Here is a 26,178-nt window from a genome sequence, read left to right as displayed (position 1 = left end):
AAAATAAAATATTTTTCTTTAAAATTAACAAACTCTCTCTTCTTCTTTTTTATATTTTTCTCTTTTCTTTCTTATTTTTTATTTCTTTCTACATTTCTATTCTATAAAAAATAAAATTAATAAAATAATATAATTCAAATAAATTTATAAAATTATAAAAAATACATTAAATTTATAATTAAATATAATTAAAAAATAATTCTATAATATTATTTACATACAAAATATGTTGTTGTTGTCATTATTATTATATATGCATATTTTTTTAGTTTTTTTTATTTAACTTTAAATTTTTAATGCTTATCTTTTTAATATATATATATATATATATATTCAAATCTCTTCCTTAAAATATTTATTATATAATTTAGAGAGAATGTTAATATTATGATTAATAATTAATTAATTAGAATCAAGATTCAATTATTTAAAAAATTGATTTCGAGTTAATTTTGCTATCAATATAATTTTTTATATTAAAATCTAATTATATTTTTATATATAGAGAAAAAATATTATTTTTGAATAACAGGTATAAAAATTAATTATTTTTATTTGTGCAATAGATTTAATATCTAATTAAATATAAAAGTATACACATTAAATTTTTTTAAATTTTAGATAATAACCATTAAAGTTAATTATAAATAAAAAATTAAACTCTTTTACATAAAAATAATAACTCAAAAATTTATTATTTGATTTTTTATTTATGAAGATCCTAATTTTTTTAACTGACAAAAATATTTGTTCCTAACGATTTTTTTGTAAAAATAGTTTGATTCTATAAATATTTTTGTCATAATTTATAATATTAATATAATTTTAAAAGATTGATATTCTCGTAATATTATTACGAGTAAAAATACTAGTATTTAGTAATTCGGAGAAGAACTAATGAAAGCTCAATAGATATTCAGATTATTAATCCAATACGCGTAATTGTAATCTCAATTTGTTGTTCATCGACTCTCTCTCTCTCTCCTTTTTCTCTTATTATTATTAGTTTGGTTGCATTGCCACCCTTATTCAATGGATCAAATAATGAAATTCTTATTTAATTTTGTGATCATGCTTGATAAGCCTGATGCAATAAAAAAAGAATATTCTATACATTTTTTTAATATCTTTTGTATATTTTATATTTTTGTATTAAAAATAATTCATAAGTGAAAAAATAAAATATTTATTTGTTATATCATAAATATATATATACACAAAATGTGTATAAATAAGATTATTTGTTATTGTTATTATTATTATTTCTTCTATATGTTGTATAATATAACAAACCCAAGCTATGCAACCACCACCACTACGCCTATTTAGACTTTTGAAAATGGAATACAGCTATGAGGTTCAGAAATTTATTCATCCTGCGCCAATATTCATCAAGCCATTGATGAATGATCATGATGATAGTTCTTTAATTTGGCGTTGGGGTCCCAGATTCCCACCCTCCATCTTTTTTTCTGATTCTGTGTTGTGTTCTCCATATGAAGATAGATGCTACATATACACTAAAATAGAAATTATCACTATAAAAAAATAGAAATTCCACATATTTATTGAATTAATATAAATTGGCTTCATAATTTTATGCATTTTCTAAAACTGACTATAAAAAAGAATTATAATTTTATGTATCTCTGGGTTATATATTTTATTTAAGACATAGAACAAACATATCACTACTACTCTAATTGATTGCTGTTCTAGAACACGCCTAGTGTCCACTACACATACAACAGGTCCATCCTATTCAAATTTCAAAGAGGAGATTAAAATTGAAAAGAAAGAATAGGACTTTGGTTCAACTCCTTGGTCATGTGTCAGAACAGTACAATATGCTCTTCATTCCGTTATGTCAATGCCTATTTTCTTTTTTTTAAGGAGGGTTAGTTTGGTCAATTACTAAGAAATTCCCATTCATATGTGCCTACTGCCTAGTGGTAATGTCTATAACTCTATATAACAATATTCTCTTGGTTTCAAATTCATCAAGCAGCATTTACATGCACTTTAAATATTAACGTGTTAAGAGTGGTATTGAAGTTATAGCAACATACATATATAGTATCTAGAATTATTTGTGATGGCTGTCAAAACCCGTTTCCAAGTGATTATGATGATGATCACTGTGTTCCTTCTTTCATCTTTATGCATCACTTTGGGAACCAAATTAAAAGTTGTTGGAGGTAGTGGTCCAGATTTAAGGCTTAGAGATGCTGAGAGTAACAAAGTTAGAATAACGGTAAGTCAAGACGGTGCTGGTGACTTCAAGACCGTTACAGATGCTGTTAATAGCATCCCTCAATGGAACAATAGGAGATTCATTCTGTACATTGCACCAGGTATTTATAGGTATGTATAATGTATTATTATACCATTTTATATGATGTTTAATGTGCTATCTTAATTAGTAATATATGTTCTTGCGTCAACTTCCCTGCCTTCATTTGATTCTTTTTTTTTCTATGGGCATTAGCTTAGTTTTTCACCAAAAAGTATGTTTCATAGTAACAAAGTTAGAGAACTATTTTAATAAAAAAAAAATTAATCAACAAAGCCTGAATAAAACAAAAGATATATTTTAAGCAAAAATTAATTTTGTATGAATTGTATCTTTTTTTTTTTCTTACACATATTAAAGAAGAAAGCTAATTATTCCGCCATATTAATTGATTATCACTACATAATTAAAGAAAAGAGAGAAAATATAATAAAATAAAATATAGAATGAATAAATAGTTGGAATCGTCTGTGGAATTAAAACTTCATATTTATAGACAATGATAAAATATCTCTTCAATTAGCATGTCTCAAAGTGCAATAATAATGATAATGAAAATGGTTTAGAGGCTCTGGCTAAGAAAATTAAAGTGAAGAGAAAATTCAAACCTTTTTGTCTATATAAATATGATATTCTAAATTTCAAATTTCTTATTTATCAAAATTTAACTCTTGATTCCTTAATTAGCTAATAAGGAGTAAGGAGGATTATATAATAAAACCCTAATAACTATATACCCTCCAAATTATCTTTCTAATAATGAATTCTTCTCTTAAAAAAAAAAAAAACAAAATGCGTTTAGAGCAGGTCTGTGAACAACATAAAATACTTTTTTTATTATATATCCCAATTTAATTTTTTTTAAATGATCTCTTGTTTATTTTTTTCAAAAATAGACTATATGTTTTTTATTTATCAAATTGACCCGAATATTAAATAATATACAATGTAAAATTGTTTCATACTTTATTAAATGGTTTTGTCATATAATAAGAAAATATTTTATAAAATTTCAGTAAAGTCACCTTTTATTTAAAGCATCAATTTATAAATTAATTATTGAATAATAGATTATATTTAAACATTACAGATAAGTAATTAGTATTAAGGTCCAGTTTGAATAAATAGTTTAATTAAACTCCTATTGAAAAAAGAGCTTAAATAATAAATATTTATATTAAAATTAACTTATAAATAAATTATTTTGTATTTAATTTTTTAGTTTTTAAAGTGCTTATTTTAAAAGAAGAGTGATAAAAAAAATTTATTATAAGAGAAGTCATTTTCTTTTAACTTCACCATATTTAAATAGTTTTTTAGAAAGTTACATTTGGTTTTGAAAATTGCATTAAATATTAATACTATAACTTTTTATAAGTTAAAAGTTAAAAAAAAAGTTATTTATAGACCTATCCAAACGGACTCTAAATAAATATAATGGGAGCCACTTAGATAAAGATTTCAAAAACGTCTTTTTTTTAAAGATGTTTTTTAAAAATTAAAATTTAACACATATAATCAATTAAATTATATTATTTTTATTAAAATTAGACTGGACAAATTAGTTTAGTAAAAAATTAATAAATTAAATTTTAAACTGGTATAAATTAATATTTTTTATAAAAAATTACTACGATATCCCTATTATAAAACACAACTAAAATATCCCTATTATATATATATAAGGGTTAGAGAAAAAAAGGGATATAATTTAAAATTCTCAAAATTAATATATATAATAAAAGTATTTTAGTCATTTTATATAATAGGAGTATTGTAGTCATTTTTTATAAAAAATAATATTAATTTAGATGAATTCAAAATTTAATTCACTATTTTTTGATTAAATTAATTTGTATGACCTAATTTTAACAAAAATAACATAATTTAAGTTATTATATATATTAAATTTTAATTATTAAAAAATATCTTTAAAAAAAGACGTTTTCTACGTCTTTATGGGAACATCCCCAAATATAATTTGACAGCTCTTCCAAGCACACCATTAATATTTAAAAATATATAAATTATTTTAATTTTTATCTCTAAATTAATATTAAAGATATAACTATTTATATATATCCTTTATTAGTTTAAACTTTTAGAATAATTAGTATCTTGATATTGTATCAAAACTTCGATTACTTAAAGATCTAAAGTTTAATCATTATTATTTATAAAACCAATTCAACCTAAAATAGATAAAAAAAAATGAAAAAATACAAAATTTACGAAAATAAAAAAAAATCCCCTAGACAAAGGGTGTATTAGATATATACTTAATTAAATTTTTGGAATAAGTGGTATTATAACCATTATTGAAGTATATTTTAAAAAAAATACCATCATAATTGATGTTTCTTTTCTTTATATTATTAGAGAGTACTAAAAGCAAAATCTTTAATTTGTTTGCCTATTACAATTAGTAGCATTAAAGTTGGTAAAATTGGAGACTACTAATAACTTGTGTTATGATTATTCAATGGTGTTAGGGAGAAGATAATGATCCCAAGAACGCTTCCTTTTGTTACATTCTTAGGGGATGCTAGTGATCCACCAACCATTACAGGGAATGATACAGCTTCTATCCTTGGAAGAAATGGAAAACCAATTGGCACTTTCCAGAGTGCAACAGTTGCTGTCGACGCTAACTATTTTCTTGCCATCAACATCAAATTTGAGGTACACTCAAAAACCCTTTTCTGTAGGATTACAACTTAACTCTTAAATGAAAGCATACAAATCAAATAGTTTTGGATAAAAATATACATTTTGTTACTTAAGTATTTAAAAATATTTTTAATATTTAATTTATTTTAATTTTATTCATAATCATTTAAATATATTTCAATTATACCTTTAAAAAGTTAACTGTTAACACAATCAAAGAAAATGCTGACGCAGCAATAATGTTTTAAAAGACGAATTATATATAGATTTAGTTATTTTTTTTAGTATGAAAAATGTTAGAGTTAATTGAATATTTTTTCGTAAATTGAAGATATCTACAATTAAGAATTTAATTAAAAATTTTGATCACATATTTTTTAGGAAAAATATTCTAATAATTTAAAAAAATTTTACATAAAAAAACTTAATTACAAAATTAAAAAATATAAAGACTTAATTAAAAAATATATATAAAAATCTAATAGTAAATTTGGTGAAACTACAATACCAATAAAGTAATTAAATCTTATATATATATGCATGCATGACGTTTGTGAAATGAAAATGTTGTAAGATTGTTAAAACAGAACAGAGCTGCACACTGGATTGGAAGGAGAGGGGAACAAGGAGTGGCGCTTCGAATTTCAGGGACCAAAGCTGCATTTTACAATTGCACATTCTATGGCGCTCAGGACACATTATATGATCACAAAGGCCTTCATTACTTCAACAATTGCCTCATTCAAGGTTCTGTTGATTTCATCTTTGGCTCTGGCAGGTCTCTTTACGAGGTCTGCGCTCTTTTTATTACTTTCTACAAACTCAATTTAATTACATATGCTTCATCCCTTTCCTAATACATTCTTATATTGAATTTGATTTGAATTACATAAAGAACTGCTATCTAAATTCCACAACAAGGAAGGTGGCTTCCATCACAGCTCAAAAGCGAACAAATTCATCAATGGAAAGTGGATTTTCGTTCAAAAACTGCACAGTCACAGGGAGTGGCCAAGTTTTTCTTGGACGAGCCTGGGGCGATTATTCAACGGTTGTTTTCTCTTACACCTTCATGGACAAAATTGTCCTTTCACAAGGATGGAGTGACTGGGGTGATCAAAAGCGCGACTTGTCCGTATAAATTACCTTATTTGGAATTTTAATACACAGTCGTCTAATCATATTTATTTTTTTTATAATTATTCGTTTTATTAATAAAAAAATTAGTTATTTTTACTAATAAACAATTATATAATTAAATGCATATGTAAAAGTAAAACTGTTTTATAATAATAGTGCATCAAAAATAAATTATTTTAATATATATTCGTTTAAGCAAATTGTGACATTTAAATCAACTATGTAGAGTTTGGTTTTAATTGGTCTTGGCTTTCGTGTGTTTCAGGAGAGTATATTATGGAGAATACAAGTGTAGTGGCCCTGGGGCTAATTTGACTGGAAGAGTACCATGGGCAAGGATGCTTACAGATGAAGAGGCCAAGCCCTTCATTGGGATTCAATTCATTGAAGGAGATTCTTGGCTCATCAGCCCCTGACCTTATAAATACAATCTTCAACTCTTTCACTCATTGGGGTCAACCCGTTTAATTTTTTTACTATTATCAAGCAAAATTATGAGAATGGAAGAATGTTGAGACTTTTAAATTAAGTTATAAATGAAAATTAAACATGAGTAGAGAATCCAATCCCTTTTGGATTTTTATGTGTTTTGCAATGGTTCTTGTTTTATAAATATCTACATTATTGACCTTTGACAGTTCGAGTATATGCATATTCATTTCATAGTGTGGAACCTTCAATATGTTAGTGTTACAAGACATGAATTTGCCTCTTGTATTAACAAAGTATGCCAGTTTATGCATGCTTCAAGGACACTCCAAGTGAATTTTGAGGTATTCCAAGGACTTTTGTACACTTGCCCTTCATCTAGAAAAATCTGTATCTCTTTGACATTTCAGATTACACATTTAAACTAGTACATACGATATAAGAATAATTCGATGCACAAGCATCTCGTATTAACTATTAACATAGGACTGCAGGACGGACTCAGAGCGAGCGAGTAGTGGGCTCGACTCCCTCAAAATTTAACAAACTATATACAAAATATGTGTTTAAAAAATAAAAAAATATTATGTAATTTAGTAATTTTATATATATTATTTTTTACTATATAATAGATTTATGCCTTAACTATTTAATTCATTAATATTTTATATTTAACTAATTGAATATCATACTATCAAGTCTTTGTACCTTTTAAATTAGTTTTTATATAATAATCTTTATATTTATTTAAAAAAATTATTTATTTTTTATATTAACATATTTAACATTTATATTATTATATTAATAATGACTTACGTAGTTATATTTTGGTAATCACATTATGTACTTTAGATATTCTTTTCTAGTAAAAAATACTCATTTTTCTTCTAAATTTACATTGTTAAAACAAAAAAATTTATAAAGATATCTTATATCTTATATTCTATAAAGGTATTGTGTCTTTTAAATAATTAATAATTAATAATTTATTTTCAAATTTTTTAAAATTTTTAAAAGAATTAATTTTAATTAATATGTGATAATTTTTAACTAAAAACATTATAATTTATTAGTATTTTATAATTTTATAATGTACTATTAATATTATTATATTTTTTTATGTAATATTAAAAACAAAATTGTAAAAAAAAATTTTATATATATATATAAATATATTGATAAATCTTTTAAAAAATTAGCTCTAATAACTATATGTTAATTATTTTTATGAAATAAAAAAATTTATCTAAATTTCGACCCCTCTATATTAAAATTTCTGAATCCGTGCTGGATAGCAGTCAGAAAATATTATGCCCAAAAAGCATAATATACACAGTGATATTACATTAGTAGTTGTTTCTATGATTTGAACTCATGACTTTAAAAGTCATAGGTAGATAATTAAATTGTTAATCTAAGATTCTCCTTCACTAGGCATCCAATATACAAGACAAAAAATCCATCTTTAACTTTTGCATTTACAATTAATAGCGGCTCACCAAGGCAAGATAGTGCCTGTTAAAAAATAAAATTAAAAAATATTAATTTATTATTATGTGTAACTAAATTAATATAAAAATTTATCAATGTTATTTAAAAATTAGTTATTTATAAATATTATTAAATTTATTTATTTTCTCAATCTTATTTAATTAGAAACAAATTTAAAAATTTATATTCAAAATACTTTTTATCTTCATCCATAATTTTAATAGATAAAAAAATGTATTTCTTCAATCTTATCTTAAATCTCTTTAATTATCTTTAATTTTATTATTTTTTAAGATTATTAATTTTTATTTTGATTATATTATCTCATCATATTATATACTATTCTTTCTCTTATTATTATTATTATTATGTTGTCTTGTTTTATTCTTTTTTTTTCTTCTTCTATTCATTCCAATTGTAATTAATTATCACTATACCATTATCCCAACTCTCATTTTTGTTTTATCACTTTGATCCATAACTATCATGCATTGTGTTAACTTTTGAGTTATAAAAGATTTGCTAAAAGAATTTTTTTCTTCTTTAATTTAAATATTTAGATGTATACCTATTGTATAAATCCTTATTATTTGTCAGACTTACTCATATTTTATTGCTTCCAGACAAAATTTAACATATCAAGTATTCAGATTTTTTGTTAATCAAATTATAAAATTTATCAAGAATTATAAAAAAAATAATATCAAATATATTATATCTTCTTAAAAGGATAATATTATATAGACACTATTATTTTAGCTACTATTAACCTATACAATTTAATATAAAAATATTACATTGTTGAATATCTCTCCTACTCTTAACACTTATTTATAATAATTCTTAATCTTTATCTACATCTAATATGTCAACTTCTATGTCTCTAACTAATAAAATTTTTAAGATTTTAGTTTCATTTAATTTCAAAATAAAATTGTAATTTTTATATTGTTATTTTTTTTCTAATATTTTTAGGAAATTAATTTTTATGTTTTTAAAATTATAAATTTGAGATAAAAATAAAAAATAAATAATAAATTATTAATAAATAAAAATAAAAATAAAAATTTTATAAGTTAGTTAATTTCTTTTAATGTATAGAATAATGAAATTTAAATTAATTTAAGTATAATACTAAAATTGTTACGTTGTTATTATATGTAACAATCAAGATAAAAATTTATAAATATTAATAAATTTATTAATTTTTTAATCTTATTTAATTTGAAGTAGATATAAAAATTTAAATTTAAAAAACTATTTTTGTCGCATAATTTTAATTGCTAAAATTTTTTTCTTTTAATTTTATATTCAATATCTTAAATCATCTTTTGTTCCATTATTTTTTAAAAATTTTAATTTTTATTTTCATTATTTTTTATCATTTTTTATACACATATTTATCATTATTTGTTTTAATTAAGTGAAATAAAGATAGGGAGAAAGTACTACATATATTCCATAGAATAAGAAAGAAGACAACATGGATAAAAATTATGTGTAGAATAAAAAAGTAACTGTACAAAAAAAAAGAAAAAATATATTTTGGACCAAATTATAAGAGGACAATTATATTAAACACTATTTATTAATAGGATTAAGATGGAAGAGTGAAAATTGAATAACAAACTCTCCTATTTCCTTTATATATTGTTATAGATATTTAATTTAAAGTACATTAAGATATTATAATAATATCTATAATAATATTATTTAGGACATTTACGGAAGGTTTATCGAATCAAAACCTAAGAAAAATATATTATTATTAATTAAATAAATATACAGAATTTTTATCGATATTTGGACCATTCGGTCTGTTACTTGGACCAATTTCACTGTTATTATGAATATTCTGAATATTTAAAAAATTTATTATTAGAATGAAAAATAACGTAATTTGATAATTTAAGAGTACATTCAGGAGATAAATTTTACATAAATGGTACTAAGAGTACAATAACATTGATATATTATAAAAAATAATTCATATTAAATGATATACTAACAATATAAATTTATTAATGGGAAGTATAACTTAGAGTTTAGAGTACTTGACACAGAGTATTGATTAGCGGTCATATTTGTGATATCTTATAATGTTGTCATATTAGATGTACCACTCGATGTATCAATTTATTTTCATCGTCTAATACTCTATCCGTAATTGGCACGCCTCTGGTGAAGTGTTGCTGCCTCTATTCTTCACTCATATTTTGTTTTCGTCGCCTTGCCAAGTCGGTCGACCACTTCCACGTGAGTCTTCCATTGGTATCCTGTCAACTGTAATTAATCTGTTACGGCCTGGCCCAAGAAGTTTACGGGCCAGTCCAACCCGAGCAGCACCTGACCCGAACGGTCGGAGGCGAGACGCTCAGATGCCGACCCGGACACGCGTCCCCGACACGCGCCCCTGACAGCTTCGCCACAACTGTGCGACGAGGCCTCGAAGAAGGTGGGCATGTCCCTGCAGGGCCCATCTCTGACACGATATATATATGGGGAAGGACCTACCCTTCCCCCAAGGTACGTCACACATCATTCTATCCCTTTTTCGCCTGCACACTCACTGACTAGAGCGTCGGAGTGTCTTTGCAGGTGACACCCCCCTTTCACGTGAAGTGCTCGGGACCCCGCCTACTCCAGCACGGTGGCCTACGACCAGATGAGATCACCCCCTCACTCAGGATACCTACCCGAACTGTCCGGTACCCGACCTACCGAACATTGGCGCCATCTATGGGGATCCATCCATGGACTTCGTACTGGTCCAAGGTGGAACAGGCCGCGAGGCCGAGCCCGGAGAGGACCACGTCGCGACTGCTTCCCGGCAGCACACAAGATCCCCTCCAAGACACACAACACAATCTCACGATAGACGCCCCTTCGGGGGAACTGGCGACAACCATGCCAGAATAATGCAAGAACTACGCCACAAGATGCAAGACTTGGAGCGCCGGCTGGCAGACAAGGAGCACGACCAGCACACCCCAGAACAAAGTCACTCCCGCTCTCACTCTAGGAGCCACTCCAGACGCACGGCCAGTCCCCAGGCCGAATCCGTGAGCGCGGGAGAGAGAGGACGCACGAGAAGACGCCACGACCCCGTCATCTACGCCAGGCATGAGAGGCGGCGTACTACAGATCGCAGACACGAAGGTGCTCGTCGGGAAGACGACGAAGGGAGAACAGCGAGAACGCGGGGACCCGTGATAATGGGAGCGACCCCATTTCATCGTTCCATACTCGAGGTCCAGCTGCCAAAACATTTTGACAAGCCAACGGATATGAGGTACGACGGAACGCAAGACCCTCTGGAAGACAATCAACGACCTAGGAAGAGTCATCAGCACAAGGATGTTGGTAATGAAGTTCATAACTGAAGAAGGGTCAGTAGGGTCTGTGAGGGGAGACCTGGAAACGGCAGTCGCTTGCGACAACGCCAGTCTCTCGTTGAGAAGGAAATCTAAAGAGGCATCGGGAGTATTCCTCGCCGACTTGGATGCCAGAATAGATGACAAACCCAGACCCGAACCCGAAGGGGACCTGGAAAAGTTTAGGGTCGGAAACTCGGAGGAAAAGTTCACGTTCGTGAATAGGAACCTCCCCCATGAGTTGAAAGAACCTTTGATGGAAATGATCAGAGCCAATGGCGATTTGTTTGCCTGGACACCTGCCGACATGCCGGGTATAGACTCCGGTCTCATGTCGCACCACCTAGCCATCAGGCTGGAAGCCAAACCGATGGCTCAAAGGAGGAGAAAGATGTCTCAGAAAAGAGCAGAGGAAGTGGCCAGGCAAACGGCCAGCCTCCTCGAAGCGGGGTTCATCCGGGAGCTCGACTATTCGACCTGGTTGTCAAACGTGGTCATAGTAAAAAAGCACAATGGGAGATGGAGGATGTGTGTGGACTACTCCGATCTCAACAAGGCATGTCCCAAGGACTGCTACCCCCTCCCCAACATTGATGCACTCGTCGACGCAGCTGCGGGATACCGGTATATGAGCTTCATGGATGCCTACTCCGGCTACAACCAGATACCGATGCACCGGCCAGACGAGGATAAAACGGCGTTCATAACACCAGGGGGGACCTATTGCTACAGGGTGATGCCGTTTGGCCTAAAGAACGCGGGGGCAACGTACCAGAGACTGATGAACAAAATATTCAGCGAACTCATTGGCAAGACGGTGGAACTCTACGTGGATGACATCCTCGCAAAGACCACCCTGCCTGACAATCTCATAAGCGACCTAGAAAACGTGTTCGCATCCCTCCGACAACACGGCATGAGGCTCAACCCGCTTAAGTGCGCCTTTGTCATGGAGGCCGAAAAGTTCCTGGGGTTCATGATAACCCAGAGGGGAGTGGAGGCCAACCCTGAAAAGTGCCAAGCAATACTCCAGATGAGGAGTCCATGCTGCATCAAAGACGTTCAGCGGCTGACGGGAAGGCTCACCGCGTTGTCCCGTTTCCTGGGTGCATCGGCAGCAAAGGCCCTACCCTTCTTCGGTCTAATGAAGAAGGGAATAGCATTTGAGTGGACCCCTACGTGTGAAGAAGCTTTCAACCACTTCAAAGAGATTCTAGCAGCACCCCCGGTGCTCGGGAAGCCCAAGGACGGAGAACCACTCTATCTGTACCTAGCCATAACAGAAGGAGCGTTTGCAGCGGTGTTGGTGTGGGAAGAAGGGAAGGCCCAGCAACCAATCTACTTTGTGAGTAGAGCACTGCAAGGGGCAGAACTTAGATACAGTAAGCTGGAGAAGCTGGCATTGGCACTCCTGGTCTCCTCCCGCCGACTACGACAGTACTTCCAGAGTCACTAGGTGGTCGTGAGAACGGATCAGGGGATTCGTCAGGTGCTCCAAAAACCTGATCTGGCGGGAAGGATGATGACCTGGGCCATCGAATTGTCCCAATACGACTTAAATTACGAACCCCGACATGCGATCAAGGCGCAAGCAATGGCAGACTTCCTGGTGGAAGCTCCATGTAGACGGAGCCTCCAACCAGACGTCTAGAGGCGCCGGGATCATCCTAAAAAGCCCAGCCGGAGTTATCTACGAACAATCAGTCAAGTTCGAGTTCCCTGTATCGAACAACCAAGCAGAATACGAAGCCCTCCTGGGGGGCTTGGTTTTGGCTCGGGAAGTCGGAGCAACGAGGCTGGAAGTGTGCAGCGACTCGCAAGTCGTCACTGTGCAGGTAAATGGAAGCTACAAAGCCAGAGACTCGCTGCTGCAGAAATACTTAGAAAGGGTCAAGGAACTGAGCAAACAATTTGAGGAAGTCACGGTCCAACACGTTCCGAGGGAAAGGAACGCACGGGCAGACCTCCTATCCAAGCTGGCAAGCACAAAACCTGGAACCGATAATCGCTCCCTCATTCAAGGCATAACAAAAGAGCCGGCAGTTGCCCTCCACCTGACCAAAATAAGCCCTTCCTGGATGGACCCCATCACTGACTTCTTGGAAAACGGCAAACTCCCTCTGGATGAGAAGGAAGCCAAAGCGGTAAGAAGGGAGGCCGCCAAATATACGATCATACAGGACCAGCTATTCAAAAAAGGACTCAGCCAACCTTTGCTGAAGTGCCTGCATCCTGACCAGACGGACTACGTACTCAGAGAAGTCCACGAGGGGTGCTGCGGCCACCATATCGGGGGCAAAGCCCTAGCTAGGAAGCTCATCCGAGCTGGATACTACTGGCCAACAATGATGAATGACTCCAAGGAGTTCGTAAAAAAATGCGCGAAGTGTCAACAAAACGCCAACTTCCACAGAGCGCCAGCTTTCGAGCTTAGCCTACTGACGTCCACTCGACCTTTCGCGCAGTGGGGAGTCGACCTCTTGGGACCCTTTCCAGTTGGCCCGGGGCAGGTCAAGTACCTCATAGTTGCCATCGACTACTACACCAAATGGATAGAGGCTGAGCCGCTGGCCAGCATATCCTCATCCAATTGTAGGAAGTTCTTGTGGAGGCAGGTGATAACCCGTTTCGGCATCCCGGAGATCGTCATTTCGGATAATAGCACGCAATTCACTGACAAGAAGTTCGCAGAGTTTCTCACCGGCTTGGGGATAAAACAGAAGTTCTCCTCGGTTGAACACCCCCAAACAAACGGACAAGTGGAGTCCGCAAATAAGATCATCTTACTAGGTCTCAAGAAGCGTTTAGATAGCAAAAAAGGCGCATGGGCCGACGAGCTCGCCTCGGTTCTCTGGTCCTACCGAACAACTGAGCAAAGCTCCATAGGGGAAACCCCCTTCCGCTTAACGTACGGGGTCAAGGCGGTGATACCCGTAGAGATCGGCGAGCTGAGCCCACAGTTACTCCTTGCAGGAGTAGAAGAAGCGGTGGACAAAGACCTGGTAGACGAGGTCAGAAAGATGGCCCACTTATCAGAGGAAGCGCTGAAACAAAGAATAGCCCTACGCTACAACACCAAGGTCCTCAGAAGGGAATTCGAGGAAAGAGACCTCATCCTGTGACGCAACGACGTCGGACTACCGACCCCAGGAGAAAAAAAGCTGGCGGCAAACTGGGAAGGCCCCTACATAATCAAAGAAGTGCTTGGCAAGGGTGCCTACAAGCTGGAAAAACTCGACGGCAAAGAAATTCTGAGAACATGGAATGCAGGTAACCTGAGGAGGTTCTATTCATAGCTTGGGCACACCGGCCAAGCGGCCTGACGAGCTAGATAGATGTTTGCTTTTATCAAATGCTAATTTCCAATGATTTACTTTCATCAAATGCCTACCATGTTCATGAATATTGTTTAGCTAACGACCAATTTTTACTTATCTGAATTATTCCATCTACTATTCCCCAATACGTATCCCACATAATCGCGCTCTTCAAACGGCAATCCGGGACTAATCACCCCGGGAGCCAATCGAGTCATAGCCATAACAAACGGCCGCGACAATATGACCAAGACGGTTCCAACCATGTTACCAACGTAAATGGCAAAACAGACACAAGCAATAAGCCCACGCCAGAAAAACGGTAACAAAACATAAACGCTCCTAAACAAACAAGATAAAGGCGATAATTAGAAGCCGACCAGGCGACCATTAAAGAGTAACAAAGGTCTTAACGGTTGCAACAAAGTACTTTACAAAGCCAGGCAAAAGTACAAGTTACAAGAGTTCACTTTCGGGGCATATCAACAATCTTGCCGTCCTGAATCGTTTTGAAGACCCCAATAGCCGACGTGTCGAAGTCTGGAACCACGATCTTCACCTGAGCCTTGAGAGCCTCCTCAGTCATGAAGATCGCGTTCTTTCCTTCCTCTTTAGTCGCCTTATGCTTCCTCTTGAGATCTTCGACTTCGGCTTGGACAGCTTTGGCCAACGAAACGGCCTGGTCGCACTCCTTCTCCATAGCGACCACCCGACCTTGCGCGGCACTGAGCTGGCTCTCCAGAGTCATCTCCAGCTCGGTCAAACGGGATACGGTGGCGTCGGAGACCTTCATCTTTTCCTTAAAGGACGCGGCCTTCTCCTCGGCATCCTTGCGCCCCTTCTCCGTCGCGGACAGCTGTTCCTGAAACTTCTCGACTTGTGCCTTGAAATCGTTGTTGGCCTGGACAGCAGTATCGAGCTTTCTTCGCAACGCCTGCATGCCCAACAACTTGAACTCGGCCTTTCGAGCTATCACCGCCCCGCGGAGAAGTGTGCGGTACATCCACCTCGCCTGTCCCGTGAGCTCGGTACCAAGAAAGTGGTCCTCCGTACCGGGAATCAACTGACTGTCAATAAAGCCCCAACATCGAAGTTTCTCTCCATCACGGTGAGAGTTCCTTCTGGACTGGAGGATGCCCTCTGCCTCTTGGGAGTAGGAACAAGCTTCAGATCATCCTGCTCCCGAGGGGTAGAAGACGTTTGCCCGATGCCAGCCGTCTCCTCGAGAATAGGAGAAGCCTGCAGCCCGGCAGAGTTCTTGTCGGACATCTCGGTGTCCCGAGGCGAAGGCACAGCTTCATCCTCCTTCTCCTCGGTAGCCTTCTCCTCATCAGCCTTCTCCTTGTCGCTATCCTCCAAGAAGGTCTTGACTAAACCTTCGAGCCCAGTTACCGAAGCAGACATCTCCACTACAACAGAGAAACAAATACATTAGTCATGAAGACGGCAAGAGTATATTAAATGATGAACAATACAAAACTACAAGACAAAACAGCTCACAAATATAACTCCTGGCGGCCTCCCGTTCACCCATAAGGAGGTGGGGGTTCATGGGGTTCTTCCCAAAAATTGCAAATAACACGTCGGCAATTCTCTTATTTACAGGAGACATCCCCTTGTAGGTCACCTTAATAAAGGTGTTCGACCCCGCCCCGAAGCTCCAATACGTCGGGATGAGGCGTTCTCCCTCTAACGACAACCAAAAGGAATGGCGACCTTTGACGGGACGAACTTTGAAATATTTGTCCTTGAACCAATGATAGGAGTCCTCGAACAAACCAAATATTCTCCGACCTTGGGCAGATCGGAAAGACAGGAACCCTTTCCTCGCTTTCCCTTGTTTGGAAGGGTTAGTAAGATTGAAGAAGAAGAGAAAGACATCCACCGACACCGGCAGCTCGAGATATTCACAAACCATCTCGAAACAGCGGATAGAGGCCCAGCTGTTTGGATGAAGCTGCGACGGTGACACGGATATCCGATTAAGAAGCGACATCTGGAAGTCGAAAAACGGTATGCGAATGCCAACCTGGGTGAACATGGCTTTGTAAAACCAAATCCAGTCGGCAACCCGGGAGGAGTGAAAATTAATCTCATACAGCCGCTCATGGGGGGCAGGAACGAAGGAGTCATAATTGGCCTCCTCGTCTGTCCCCCCGCACAGATACTCGGCTTGCCGGAACTCCGTCAACTCCTCCAGATCCATCTGATTTGGCGAGTCCTTCACATCGGAGGTCACCCAGGCGTAGGGGTCATAGTTCGCGACGGAAGAAGCCCGAGAAACGACGCGAGGCATACCTACAGTGGGGTACCACTCCATTAGTCTATGAGGTCGGGAGTCCAAGAAAAAACCAGAAACTATGTCCATCCTATTCAACAGTTAAGATCAAGTATGGCTAAAGCTATATCTATCATGCAAGCCACCTAAAATCCTATCCTAGAATGGTACCCCTCCCCTAACGCATTTACTTGACACTAGAAAGCCACCTAGCAACAAAGATCAAACAAAAACAGCAAGAACATGGAGCAAATGCAAGTAGTAAATGTACAACAATAAAATAGAAAAGAGAAAGGATCAAATATTACCTGAATCGGTTGCGAAAACTGAAAAGGAAGAAGGAAAGATGCACGAAGACGCTAGAACGAAGCTCTGAGATTTTCTGAGTAAAGAAGAAGGAGATGGTAGGGAGATAATAGGAGCAAGAGTGTAAAGAGAAAGATCAAAGCAAAACTGTTTAAAACTGCCACCCAGGAAGCGCGAAAGACCTGGGGGCAAAATAGTCTTTGCATACGGGGTTTTCCATCCCATTATGAGCATTAAATGCCCTGCGCAAAGAACGAGGTGACAAACGGTCGTTCCAACAACAAACAGACACGCGCGCAAGAGGCCCGTCCACCCCACAGACGGCCGACCTGACGACAACGCACGAGAGGGGAGAGGACGCGCCACCAACGATCCTCACGGTCGGAGGCGAGATGCTCAGATGCCGACCCGAACACGCATCCCTGACACGCGTCCCTGACAGCTTCGCCACAGCTGTGCGAGGGAGGCCTCGAAGAAGGTGGGCCTGTCCCTGCAGGGCCCACCTCTGACACGATATATATATGGGAAAGGACATACCCTTCCCCTAAGGTACGTCACACATCATTCTATCCCTTTTTCGCCTGCACACTCACTGACTAGAGCGTCGGAGTGTCTTTGCAGGTGACACCCCCTTTCACGTGAAGTGCTCGGGACCCCGCCTACTCCAGCCCGGTGGCCTACGACTAGACGAGATCACCCCCTCACTCAGGATACCTACCCGAACTGTCCGGTACCCGACCTACCGAACATAATCTAATTAATCAAAACAAACACATAAACATAGTTTTACACTTTTATTTAATGACAAAAAATAAATTATATTACATTTTACGTTATATTTAGATGAAGTAAGAAGAATGCATGAGAAGATGGATGAGAAATGAAGGAAGTTTTTTTATTAAGTAGTAATAATAATGTGAAGTGAGAGAGAATAAAAGAAGAAAGAGATAATTATAAAAGTTACGTGGATTTATGAGATAAGAGAGAACGTGAATGAAGATTAGATAGTGGAAGTTCTTAACTGATCGTATATTGGAGTAGGTTATTAAGAAGGATAAAAGTGAAAAAAAGTTTTGGATACCAAAACAGATTTTGCCATTATATATTGGTATAGATATTGCTCTGTTAGTAGTTAAACTCATTTGAATTTAGAGTCCTCTCAATCAACATAAATTGCATATCCAGAATATATTTCTTTCCAACTTCCTGTATCACGAATTTGAAATTGTGAGAGAGAATATTTGTTAGTAATTTTGCTGTCAATATGTGTGAAATTATTTTGTTCTTTAAAGTAGTATTTGTTTTTAGAAACTGAAATTGAGATTAGAAGACTAAGATTCGGTATTATATTTAGTAGTTAGAAATTGAAACTAAAGTTTCAGTCTCAGAATACAAATTCCAATCCCTTCAATGCTTTCAGAAAGTAGGGATACAAGAAACTGAAATTTCTAAAGACGAAAACTAAAATTTTAATAATATTTTTTAATAACTAAATATATTTTAATAAATATTCTTACTTTATATCTATATTTATCTTGAATTAAATAGGATATATTTTATATCAAATATAATTTAAAGATTTAATTTAGTCTTTGTTTATCAATTTTAGTCTTTTTTCAAATGCAGTCTTTAACTTTACTGATTAAGCTAATAAAATTAAGTTGACAACAAAGTATGAAACAATACACAAAATCGTAATTTCTTTTATTTTTTTAATTAAATGTGAAAATAAAGAACTTTTTATTCAAATAAATAAAAAAAAAAAGCATAGGACTTCAAGGATGATGATCTCATTAGTAATTTGACTATAAAATTTTTTTTTTTTTTTTTGGACATGGACTATAAATCACCTTGCAAGACTGCAAGGATGACCTATATTTTACAACAGTAACAAATAATTGGACCTACTTTCGGTCTCAAAGTACATCACTCAAAAAAAAGAAAAAAAGTCTATATAGTGACATCTGAGCTTAAAACACTTCTATCAAATAAAGGGTAGGAAAAAACATCTTGCCAAAAAAAAAGCCTATAAAAATTCTAACTACTGACTATAGGTAGTGCAAGACTATGAACAATGAGTGAGTATGATATGGGAAAGTTTTTGCTTTTTCATAAATGAGATTTATGTAAGGTAGTTTGGGGAGTTTTAGAAAGTTTATTAGGGAATGACCCAAAAAAAAAAAAAGTTTATTAGGGTGAAGGAGGGACAAGATTGGAATCTTGTTGTTGTTGGAGCTTGAAGAGGTCAAGACGAGAGGCACCCAATCTCAAAGAGTAAGCAGCTTGTTTGTATTGGGCCCAAGTGAAAGGCTTATAAAGGGTTGGGTTGTGAGGTGTCACCATCTTAGACAGTGGTGTGATCCACCAATTCAGCGGTGGTGCTGCAAAATACATCATTGACATTCTTGACTTCAATGGGTTTGTCAATGCTCTGTGTCTCACACTTGTAAACCTTCCGTTTGTCAATACCTGAAACAAAACATAACATTAAAAATATGTTTAATATGGCCATTTATAAGATTTACTTATAATATACCATTATTGGGTGTTTTTTTATAGGTATGGTTATAAATAAAGAATTAAGGATATAATTGGCAAAAGAAATATGATCAAATGATTGTAAGTTTGTAACATTCTCCCGAGCACTTTAGATAGGAGTGCCATTATTGGAAAAACAGTGACAACAGCATCTTTCTGAAAGCCATTTGAATAAAGATATTTAAAATATTTTTTTTTAAAAATATTTTTTAATAATTAAAATTTAATATATATAATCAATTAAATCGTATTATTTTTGTCATAATTAGATCAGATAAATCGATTTAATTAAAAAATTGATGAATTAAATCTTAAATCGGTCTAAATTAATATTTTTTTTAATAGAAAATAACTACAATATCTCTATTTATAAAAAAATGATTAAAATATTTTTATTATTATTATTATTATTATTATTATTATATATATATATATATATATATATATATATATATATATATTAAAAAATTCTAAATCTTAATCTTTATGATGACATAGAAAAAAAAATATTAGGATTTAGAGTTCTCAAAATATATATATATATATATATATATATATATAAATAATAAAAGTATTTTAGTCCTTTTCTATAATAAGAGTATCCTAATTATTTTTTATAAAAAAAATTATTAATTTAGACTGGTTCAAAATTTGGTTCACTAATTTTTTGGCCAAATCAATTTTGTCTGATTTAATTTTGATAAAAAAAAATATCATAGTTTAATCAGTTATATGTATTGAATTTTAATTACTAAAAATATCTTTAAAAAAAGACATTTTAGACGTCTTTATCTAAGTGGCTCCTTTTTTATATACCGTTATATTTTCAATTTTTTTTTCTTCTAAGATATTTTAAGGGAAAAAACGTATTTTAAGCAGCTAATATTAAACTCGTTTTTGTTTTATATTTATGTTTAATGCTCTTTATTTTTATAAAATTAATTAAAAATGTTATATCATATATTACATTTGATATAGAAAAAATTGAATTCAACAAAAAATGTGCATATAATAACTTTGAAAATGCAAATGTTTTTAATTAAATTTTGCCATTCAAAAAAGAACGTTGTTAATATTTTATTGAATAATATACAAGTACTATGTGAAGAGATTAATGCAAAAGACATTTAAAGATAATTTTACTAAACCCAAAATATTTTTTAGCATTGGACCACCAAAAAAATAAAAATTAAATATAAAAAATTAGATGACAAAAGAATAAATTTAATTTTAAATAATTTTACATCTATATTCAGTTATGTAATGTCGTATTAATAAAAATAACTAATTTTTATATTAATTATATCTTAATAATCTAAAAGAATATGCAAATGATGCCAATGAGTTATAATTCAAATGACATAGTCTTTTTATACTCATCTAAGAGGTTGCGGGTTCGAATTTTTTTATTTTTAGTAAAAAAAAAATGCAAATGACTGTGATGTAGGTGTGATGTGGATAAGATTAAATGATTAATGGAAAAAGAAAAGAGTGGGTTGTGAGTGTGATTAGTGAGTAGATTAGGGACCAACCTGGAGTGCATCGCCGACCATAACGAAGAATTCGTTAGAGTCCGGGGGGACAGGGATCCACAGCCCGTCATGAGTTGAGATCTGAAGCCCACCAACGTTGTTGGACCGTAGGATCGTCAAGATCTGAGGGTCAGAATGCTCCCCAAACCCAATGCTGCTATTGCTGTTCCCCTTCATCAATGATGGGTCCCACGACTTCGGTTTCACCATCTGAGGGTAGTGGTTGATCCGAAGCAGCGAATCACTTTGAACGTCTCTGATTAGCTTGCTTAGTGAGTACTTATCTTGGAGCCGTAGACCTTCACCCACTAGATCAAGAATCTCACATGCTAGCTCCCTCGTTGATTCTATGTAATCGTTTACTGCGCAACTGCGATTCATGACCAGAAGATGCTAAGATATTTTCAGACACAAATTTAATATTTTGACGGTTTTTCCTTTGAAAACTAGACAAAAATACAATACAGGTATATATTTACATTTTTTCAGAATAAAATTTATTAATTATTATATTAAAAATTATTTTTTATTAAACAAAAATTACTTTCTATCAATGTATGTGTCGCACTACAATCAAACAATTGAATATATATTAAATATTTTGTCGTTATGTTTCCTGACACTATCCAAAGACTAAATTATAGACGTTTAAGAGCGTTAAAAAATCTCTATTTCTAACCATTTAAACTGATATAAAAATACGCATAAATAATTTATCTCTAACATCTTTTTAAGTAAGAACCCTTTTAAATTTATTTAAATTTTTTTATAAAATTTTTTCGTTTCATGTTATTTTTATTTTTTAAAAAATTTTTTATTATAAAAATTCTTATACTATATCATAAAATTACTAAAAAAATGAAAAACAAGGATAAAATACTAAAATAATGTGTTTAGAAACACGATAAAAAAAAAAAAGAAAAATTCAGTTGAAAATTTTTATAATAACTATCTTATAATTTTTAATTATCAACTTCACATAAAAATTACCGTATATGAGTTTCTACCAAATAAATTATGGCCTCTACAATACAAAATAAGTAAATTAAAAACGTTTTATTGAACTTTAAAATTAGTTCTAACATAAATCAATTATACAGCATTGATTTCACCTAGAATCAATTTTATGAAAGCAAAATCAAACACAAGTAATTAACTCAATAATCCAAATTTGATACCGCGTACGAGAAATTGAGGTAAAGTAAAATTCTCTTTTATATTTTTGTGGTGCTTTAATTTATGTCACTCCATCTCTAGTACGTGGAAAGATCAGAGCTACCATTATTTTCGGTTAGACAAGCATTTTATTTTTCTTACATTTCCAAAAATTAGCAGGCAAAGACACATGGAGGGTCATATGATTTAACACATTTCACAACTTTATAAATTTTTTTTTGTTCAAAAAAATAAAAGAATATCTGTGTAAGTTATTGATTTTTTGCTGACTTTAACATCCCAATAGTATTTGGTGTATTTTAATTTCTTCAACCTAAATGATGATATTGTCACTGAATTAGTACGAATATATGTTAGGACTTATTAGGACAAGTAGTCCTGACGGTTCTGTAAGAAATTACAGAGCAACGTGATAAAAATCAGTTAAAATGTTAGTTGCCACAAAATAATTAATAACCTAAAGGTTGATAATTGATTTTGGACTTTCCTCCCAATGATTCACAAGGTTCGTGTACTTGTCACCATTTTTGGCCAAACATCTTTAACCTTTGGCTCCATTTCTTCCTACAGATAAGAAATCTCGTTCTAATAGCCATCATTGTGAAATTTCAAATTAAATCAAATAAAAAGTTATCCATATGAATTATGAATTATTTCTTCAAGAAAATTAGTTATTTTAAGAGCTAATGATATAACAGCAAATGCATTATGTTGTGTATATTGGGCCTACCAAATTATTAAGTAACAAGTAACACTCCAATGTTTAAAAAAAGTTCAGAATTACACTTTGTTATTTAATTTAATGAATTTTCTTCTAATATCATAAAGAGACCAACCAGCTATAATTCAAATAGTATAGTCTCCACATACTTATTTAGAGGTTGTGGATTTGAGTTTTACTTTTAACTTAAAAAAAAAAATTAAATTATAAAATATAGTATCAATAATAGTAGTGCTAATTAAATTGAACATTGTCAAAATTTAAGGACTAAAATATAACTAAGAATGCCAATGCACTTCAAAAGTAAAGAATAATCTTCAATGATTGAAATTTCATTATGGTTGTTTGTTGCATATAATGTGCAGCAACTATAATGAAGTTTAGAACTGTGTCCATTGTATTGAAAATGTTGAGACCTACAAATCAATCATGGTCGTTTGGTGTAGCCCTTGTTCTGTTAGTGCACGTGTTGTTATATGCCTTTTCAACTCTTAAATTCATTTTCAAATGATAGAAAATGCTTAAAATGAGGCATCATAATTAGATAAATGCAATATATTAATCAATGGTAGATAGAGTACCTATATAGGTATTAATTAATGAAAGGAAAAATGTTGAGGATGATGATGAATATAGAAACTGTCATTGAAGTTAAGGCTTAATCAATAGTTAACAATAGTCTCCAAATAATAATTTAAAAGGTGTAGGTCATTATCAAATAGCCGAATCAACCACATGAAAACAACTACATACATGCACTGATAATTATTAGAAAGGATTTGGTCAGTTTAAAATTATAATATGTATTATGAAGACTAATGTGTATTATTCTATTCACTGACGATAAGTTAATGATATTTTTTTATAAAAGAATTTTTTTAAAAAAATTAGTGAAATAATAAGTTACTTTATATTTTTAATGTATTATTATTATTTATCAAATGTTTTTAAAATACTTTTTAGTTATATATTACTTTATATATGTATATATTATTTGTTTACATATTTTTTTAATAGAAATTCACATATTTGACTTTATAAATAAATTATACCATGTACTTTAGAAAAGACAATGAACAAGGAAAATAAAAAGAAGAAATTTTTAGCAATCCAGATGAATGAACGTTGGAATATGGCCTTATTTCAGTTTGTTTATGAGGGTGAAATGTTATTGAATATGAAAGAAATTGTAAAATATAGTAGAAATATTAATTTCGAATTTCTAGAATAAAGGAATGATGTCCCTGTCTAGGATACAAAGCACCAATAATACTAAACCAAAATTACTATACATAAATTGAACAAGGGGTACAACTACTTTCACTAAGCCAGAATCAATTATTTCCTTTTTTCATGACACCTCATTGGAATGTTACCGCAATTAGTAATAAATCAAAATAATGCCAAAGTCGTCAGAGTCACAAAGGACTCAGCAAAAGTCCCCACCACATCCTGCTTGGCACTCAAGAAACATAGACAGATAACGCCTTGGTCCCTGCTTCCCCTCTCTTTCTTTTCTCATTTCAATGCATTCATTCATTATTTTTATCTCTTATTTTACTATTTTAGTAAATTTACCAAAGTGTTCAAAATACTTTAATATAATAATCTAATTTAAATATAAATATTTTATATATTTTTTTATCAGTTTATAAATTTTTTAAAAGAGTGGTATTAAGATTCTGTTTAGAAAGTTCAGTTACTTAGTTGGAAATTTTTACACGTTGAAGTTGTTAAGATTTGGCTCGGTTACAGTTATAGAGACACAAAATATATTGACACGGAGGAACACAAAAGATATTTAATGGGTATTAAATTAAAGAAAGAGACACAACAAATAAAACTGAAATACCCTATCTTATTATGCATATAAGAAAGAAGGATATTACTTATTAGGTCCCTCCTTCCAAACCAAAAAAAAAATAATAATGATAATAATAAAAATAGAAGAATTGTTAATATATTGGTTAATTAGATGAAGTAGTTTAGTACCTGAATTTGATAGGGTCATTGGAAATGGTTTTGGATCTGTCAGAGATGGTGAGAGGATTTGTGTGGAGAAGAAGGTACTCAAGGTCACCCATGTCGCCATTAGGACCAATATTTCTGCAGCCGTAGCCAAAGGGGGTGGCAGGGCCGGCACGGTGCTTTTCAGCGGCGGTTTTGGAGAAAAACTCAGCCCCTTGCTCTTCCAATGTCGAAATGACCTCTTTACCCACACTATGATTCACCACTTTGAAGAATCCATATTCCTCACAAGCCTTCACCACTTGCTTTGACAACTCTGCCCTCTCCATTGAGAGGTCAATTGTTGGAATCCCAACCGCCTTTGTTTTCTTCGTCCTTATCATCATCGAAGAAGCTACCACCATTGAGAGCTCAATAAATAAATAAATGTATGTGTAAATTGCAGAGTATGTATATAAATTTATGTAGCTCTTGGTTGGAGAAAGGTGGTATCATATATGATCTATTTATACATGACATATATGGGATGGGAGAGAGGAAAGAGGGTGGTTATGATTGAATTTCTGTTTTTTCTTTTTCTTTTTTTTTTTAAATATTCTAGCTAGTTAGTTAAATTATTATGTGAAAGACCAAGATGTGGGGTATGTATATGGTCACTGAATAATATATAACATTAATTTCTTAATTTGGTTATATCATTATTAATTATTGCAAATTGAGTAATTGTTGTGATTGTTTAAGACGGGGCGCCTGGACTTTGGACTTTGTAGACAAGACAGTCCAAGGATAGGTGAAAAGGCTAAAAAAGGAAAATCAATTTCGAAAAGAGTTAAAAAGAAGGGATTCAAAATCTTTGGTAAATGATGACTTGATAGAAGAAAAGGAATCTGAAAAAATGGATATTGAAAATTCCTCCTCCAAAGAAGGAAAATTAATGTAATATCA

The 26,178-nt window shown here is 32.9% G+C and overlaps 3 protein-coding genes across 3 annotated transcripts; 2 read left to right on the top strand and 1 right to left on the bottom strand.

Moving 5' to 3' along the window:
• The first annotated feature begins 1,765 nt into the window (after positions 1–1,765).
• LOC107616835 (putative pectinesterase 53) lies at positions 1,766–6,749 on the top strand. The gene is made up of 5 exons (XM_088500026.1): positions 1,766–2,364; positions 4,786–4,975; positions 5,551–5,754; positions 5,859–6,094; positions 6,369–6,749. The coding sequence occupies exons 1-5, from the start codon at positions 2,096–2,098 to the stop codon at positions 6,517–6,519; spliced, it is 1,050 nt and encodes a 349-aa protein (XP_088356152.1). The 5' UTR covers positions 1,766–2,095; the 3' UTR covers positions 6,520–6,749.
• Positions 6,750–12,971: 6,222 nt separating this feature from the next.
• LOC148544029 (uncharacterized) lies at positions 12,972–14,519 on the top strand. The gene is made up of 2 exons (XM_088498835.1): positions 12,972–13,541; positions 13,863–14,519. Exons 1-2 carry the CDS (start codon positions 12,972–12,974, stop codon positions 14,517–14,519), a joined length of 1,227 nt encoding a protein of 408 aa, XP_088354961.1.
• A 4,549-nt stretch (positions 14,520–19,068) lies between these two features.
• Positions 19,069–25,773, bottom strand: GA2OX6 (gibberellin 2-oxidase 6). Its single transcript, XM_016321873.3, has 3 exons — positions 25,258–25,773; positions 21,369–21,738; positions 19,069–19,767 (listed from the first exon to the last, which is right to left on the bottom strand). The coding sequence occupies exons 1-3, from the start codon at positions 25,635–25,637 to the stop codon at positions 19,489–19,491; spliced, it is 1,029 nt and encodes a 342-aa protein (XP_016177359.1). The 5' UTR covers positions 25,638–25,773; the 3' UTR covers positions 19,069–19,488.
• Between the last annotated feature and the right edge of the window lie 405 nt (positions 25,774–26,178).

The sequence above is a fragment of the Arachis ipaensis genome, chromosome B9, assembly GCF_059453495.1.
Source record: "Arachis ipaensis isolate K30076 ecotype BB chromosome B9, ASM5945349v1, whole genome shotgun sequence".
In the NCBI taxonomy this organism is placed as follows: Eukaryota; Viridiplantae; Streptophyta; class Magnoliopsida; order Fabales; family Fabaceae; genus Arachis; species Arachis ipaensis.
Note: the sequence above shows the minus strand (reverse complement) of the source record. Positions and strands in the feature narration are given on the sequence as shown.

Coding starts and splice junctions, on each gene's coding strand:
- LOC148544029 (XM_088498835.1), top strand. CDS start 12,972: ATGCGATCAAGGCGCAAGCAATGGCAGACTTCCTGGTGGAAGCTCCAT. Junction 13,542..13,862: donor ATGAGAAGGAAGCCAAAGCG/GTAAGAAGGGAG, acceptor CCTTTCGCGCAG/TGGGGAGTCGACCTCTTGGG.
- GA2OX6 (XM_016321873.3), bottom strand. CDS start 25,637: ATGGTGGTAGCTTCTTCGATGATGATAAGGACGAAGAAAACAAAGGCG. Junction 21,739..25,257: donor AATGACCCTATCAAATTCAG/GTACTAAACTAC, acceptor CATGAATCGCAG/TTGCGCAGTAAACGATTACA. Junction 19,768..21,368: donor TGGTCGGCGATGCACTCCAG/GTTGGTCCCTAA, acceptor GTTTTGTTTCAG/GTATTGACAAACGGAAGGTT.
- LOC107616835 (XM_088500026.1), top strand. CDS start 2,096: ATGGCTGTCAAAACCCGTTTCCAAGTGATTATGATGATGATCACTGTG. Junction 2,365..4,785: donor ATTGCACCAGGTATTTATAG/GTATGTATAATG, acceptor CAATGGTGTTAG/GGAGAAGATAATGATCCCAA. Junction 4,976..5,550: donor CCATCAACATCAAATTTGAG/GTACACTCAAAA, acceptor TTGTTAAAACAG/AACAGAGCTGCACACTGGAT.